At 44.6% G+C, this 5,088-nt stretch overlaps 1 protein-coding gene across 1 annotated transcript; it reads right to left on the bottom strand.

Annotated features, from left to right (window-relative positions):
* LOC107766740 (uncharacterized) lies at window positions 1-3,258 on the bottom strand. The gene is made up of 3 exons (XM_075255899.1): window positions 2,742-3,258; window positions 2,089-2,213; window positions 1-501 (listed from the first exon to the last, which is right to left on the bottom strand). The coding sequence occupies exons 1-3, from the start codon at window positions 3,256-3,258 to the stop codon at window positions 1-3; spliced, it is 1,143 nt and encodes a 380-aa protein (XP_075112000.1).
* Window positions 3,259-5,088: the final 1,830 nt, after the last annotated feature.

Here is a 5,088-nt window from a genome sequence, read left to right on the forward strand (position 1 = left end):
TCATTGGGCTACCATCTCCGCAATATCTTTTTTCATTCCATTCCACCAATAGATCAGTCGTAGGTCCCGATACATCTTTGTCGCTCCGGGGTGAACTGCATATCTAAAATAATGGGCCTCCAAAAGAATCTTGGCGCGGAGCTCTCCGACTGTTGGTACACATAAACGGCCCTGGTATCTAAGGACTCCATCTCCAGTTAGCTCAAATAAAGGTTGTCGCTGCTGTGGAATTCTTTCCCTTAGTTTTATAAGCTCAGGGTCCTCGTGTTGTCGCTCTTTCACTTCAGTAACCAAAGAAGATTTTGCTGTATTCTGAACGAGAATACGTCCACCCTCTGCGTCTACCAAACGCACCTGCAAATTAGCTAGATGGCATAGATATTTGGTCATCTTGACCTTATCAGCTTCAACATGGCTTAGACTGCCCATGGACTTCCGGCTAAGGGCATTAGCAACAATATTAGCTTTGCCGGGATGATATAAAATATCAACATCATAGTCCTTTAGTAATTCTAGCCATATTCTTTATCGTAGGTTCAACTCCCTCTGTTTAAATAAATACTGAAAGCTCTGGTGGTCGGTGAAAACATCAATATAAACCCCATATAGATAATGCAGCCAAATCTTTAGGGCGAAGACAACTGCGGCTAACTCAAGATCGTGCGAAGGATAGTTCTGTTCATGTTTCCGCAACTGTCTGGAGGCATACGCGATAACTTTACCATGCTGCATAAGAACACAACCTAGGCCAATTCTCGAGGCATCACAATATACAACATAACCCTCGGTGCCATCTGGAAGAGTCAAGACAGGTGCCATCGTAAGCCTTTTCTTTAGCTCCTGAAAACTTTGTTCACATGCCTCAGTCCACTGAAACATAGCTCCCTTATGTTTCAGTTTTGTCAATGGTGCAGAGATAGAGGAATATCCCTCCACAAGCCTTCAATAATATCATGCCAGGCCTAAAAAGCTAGGAACCTCTGTCGGATTCAAGGGCCTCGGCCAAGTCATCACATCTTCAATCTTTTGGCCATCAACCTTGATACCATCACCGGTAATAACATGACCAATAAAAGCTACAGAAGTTAGCCAAAATTCACATTTAGAGAATTTAGCATATAACCTCTAGTCCTGGAGAGTCTACAATACAATTCGCAAGTGGTCTGCATGCTCAGCTTCCGATCGTGAATATAACAGGATGTCTTCAATAAACACAATCACAAATTCATCCAAGAATGGTTTGAATACCCGGTTCATAAGATCCATAAAGGCTGCTGGGGCATTTGTAAGCCCAAAAGACATGACAAGGAATTCAAAATGGCCATACCTCGTCCTAAATGTTGTTTTTGGGATATCAATATCCCTGACTCATAGCTGATGATAACCGGATCGCAAGTCGATCTTCGGAAAGCATTTGGCACCTTGTAACTGGTCAAACAAGTCATCAATCAGTGGAAGAGGATACTTATTCTTTATAGTGACTTTATTTAGTTGCATGTAGTCAATACACATCCGCAAGGAGCCATCTTTCTTTCGAACAAAGAGCACCGGAGCACCCCATGGGGATGTACTTGGCTTAATAAAGCCTTTATCGAGCAAGTCCTTCAGTTGTTCCTTCAATTCCCTTAGCTCTGCAGGAGCCATTCTATAGGGAGGAATGGATATAGGCTGTGTATCAGGAAGCAAATCTATAGCAAAATCGATTTCCCTTTCGGGGGGAATTACTGGAAGCTCGTCAGGGAATGCCGTCGGGAATTCATTCACAATAGGAACCGATTGAAGAGTCATTGGCTCCTTATCTATATCTCTGACATGAACTAGATGGTATATACATCCTTTAGCAATAAACTTCCGAGCCCTAAGGTATGAAATAAACTTACCCTTGGGCGTGGCTGCATTACCTTTCCATTCAAGGATAGGCTCACCAGGAAAATGAAATCAGACCAACTTTGCACGACAATCAATATTAGCATAACAAGATGCCAACCAATCCATACCCATAATGATATCGAAGTCTAGCATAACCAATTCAACTAAATCAACAGAGGTTGGACGGTCATTAATTAACACTGTACAACCTCGACAGACATGATTAGCTATAATAGAGTCGCCAACTGGTGTAGACACCTCAACTGACTGTGGCAACAACTCAGATCTCATGTCAAGCTTACCATCAATAAATGGAGTAATATATGAAAATGTAGAGCCGGGATCTATCAATGCATAAATGGCATGAGAATGTATTGTCAATATACCTGTGACAACATCTGGGGATGCCTCTAAATCCTGTCGGCCTGTGAGTGCATAAAAGCGGTTCTGGCCACCACTAGAACCTGAGGTGTCTCCTCCACCTCTCCCCCTACCACGTCCCTAAGTAAACTGTGGACCTGGTCGGGGATCACGGACTGAGGGCGAAGAGGCTGCGGTGGATCCTGAAGGCTGAGCTGGTGCACCTCTGCCTAACTCCGGGCACCGGCTAATAAAATGTCATGTCTGCCCACAATGATAACATGCACTCGAACCCTGTCTACATTTCCCGGTGTGCAGCTTACCGCACTGAGTACATGGAGGAGTAGGCTGTCTCATTCGTGCGGAACGCTCCTGTCGACGGCCCTCAGGCTAGCCTGAGTTCTGCCCCGATCCTGAGTGAATATAACGATCAAACCGCTGGCCCTGCATCTGTGGTGGGAAACTACCTGCTGACCGAGGTGGATATCTATGGAGTGGGGGCCTAAAATCACCTCGTGTCTCCCTATAAGACCCCATAGTACGAGCCCTCTTACTCTGCTCCCTATCCCTGCGAGTATCACGAATCCGACGGGAAAGGTCCTCTGTAGTCTGAGCGAAAGCCTGTATGCGGGAAATATCTACATCATCCGATAAGGATGCTACCCTACAGTCCCTAATCAGATGATCCCCCAAACCATCCACATAATGATGAACTCTAGCCCTCATGGTACGTACGATATCTGGTGCATACCTCGCCAAAGAATTAAACTTATGGCTATAAACCCTCACACTCATATCCCCCTGCTTCAGGCTAAGAAACAGGTCAAGACGGGCCTCCCGAACCTCCCGTGGCAAATAATGGGCTAAAAAAGCCTCAGAGAAGTCCTCCCACTCTGCTGGCGGAGCATCAGGTCCTCTAGATCTCTCCCATGCCTCATACCATAGGACGACTACATCACGTAGTCGAAAAGAAGCCAACTCCACAGCCTCGGTGACGGAGGCATGCATCACCCTCAATACTCTATACATTTGGTCTATAAAGTCTTGGGGATACTCAGTGGAACTGGATCATGTAAATACTGGAGGGGCCAAGTGAAGAAACTCTCGTACCGTCAAGCTTCATGTCCGATCTCTTCGGGCATCTACTTCCGACTGTAGCTGTCGCTCATGAATAGAAACCATCCTAGTCAGCAACTGAACTGCCTCCCTCATCCCCTGCTCCCCAATCTCTGATGGCGGAACAACAGGTGCTAGAGGTCTTGTGTCTCTAGCTGCCTCAGGTACTAATGGAACTGGTGAGGTTGGGGGTACTGCATCTCCCTAGGCTCTAACAAGTGCTGGGGAAGCTGAAACTAGGGGTACTGGAGACTCACTGTGTGCCTCTAAGGGAAATCTATCCCTCTGACCCGATGGGGAACGACTGGTACCTTCCCCCGGATCCATACCTATCTCTCGCCATGCCATCTCCTGAGAGTAGGTAATCTGTTAGATAAGAAACACAAAGCACGATTTAGGTTTCATATGTTCTTATAACTTCGCTCTATAGCACGATCTATTAATTGAAAGAAACGTAATCATTCCTAAATGCCTCATAGCCTCCTGATTATAAGTGTGGTGCACAACACACCCATAAGGAAGACTCTACTAGACACGACTTGTGGACTCCCTGGGATACGACCTGCTCTGATACCAAGTTTGTCATGCCCCAAACTAAGGGAGTCACGACTGGCACTCGATACTGTATTCAATCGAGTTAGCCATTAGACATACTAGCTAACTAAACTGGGGGCCCAACAGATCGGGCAACACAACATCTGAAATACTAAACCTGGACCATTAAGGTCATGAACTGAATAACAATAAGCCATATAAACAAAGGTAGACGAGCCAAAATAATAAAGTACTAGCTGGCCGACGAGGCCGAGATTGGAGACATACATGCCTATACACATATATATATATACATGCCAAGCCTATGGGCTTGAGATTGAAAGCTGCAAAAGAAACCCAGAATACTATGTCCACAACTAGCCTCTAAGAGTGTCATAAGCACTGTCGAGACAAGGCCCCGACTATACCCAAACTGTACAACAAAAGTAACCATCCTATGAAAGCTCCAGGAAGAGGTGGAGCTTACCAACTCATAGCTGAACCCCGAAATCCTAGCGGAGGGGTCGATCAAAGTCCCTACCTGGACCTGCATGCACAAAACAAAAATGCAGTGTCCCTAGGCAATGGGACATCAGTACGAATAAAAATGTACTGGTATGTAAGGCAGAAAGTAGAATCATACATAGCTGATGGAAAAAAATAATAGAGATACCACCTGACACTGAAACTCTGATAGCCTCCATGGCCGACATCCGACCTCATGGTAATCAAATATGCATGGTATGCTTGTGCAATCGTATGTCATGAATACATATATATTGATGCAAATGCATGATATATCCAACCAAATGCTAGCAATGACAGTCTCTTCCGGTAGCTAACCGGTATCATATTGCCAACCTGGGGCCATCTGTACAATATATATAGTTTTTCGGGCAAATAGGCCCCTTACCTTCGATTATAGCTCGAAGTCCATGCATAAAATACCATGTATGATATGAACTTTGAATGCATATAATAGGCCATAACGAGAACTTAGCCAACCTTGGCTTATAGGTACTCTTATTCTCATAATCATTTTCGTATCGCATATAATTGTCTCGTGGAACCTCATATGTTTTCTTTCTTTTGAATAAGCTTGGAAACTTAACTAGACTTTTAGAAAGATAACTTAACTCTGAAGAGGTTGATAAAAAGCTTAAGGTGCTTCTCTTAGTCCTTATACCTGATTTTTTGATATTTAGTAAA

The sequence above is a fragment of the Nicotiana tabacum genome, chromosome 6 (genome assembly GCF_000715075.1).
Source record: "Nicotiana tabacum cultivar K326 chromosome 6, ASM71507v2, whole genome shotgun sequence".
In the NCBI taxonomy this organism is placed as follows: domain Eukaryota; kingdom Viridiplantae; phylum Streptophyta; class Magnoliopsida; order Solanales; family Solanaceae; genus Nicotiana; species Nicotiana tabacum.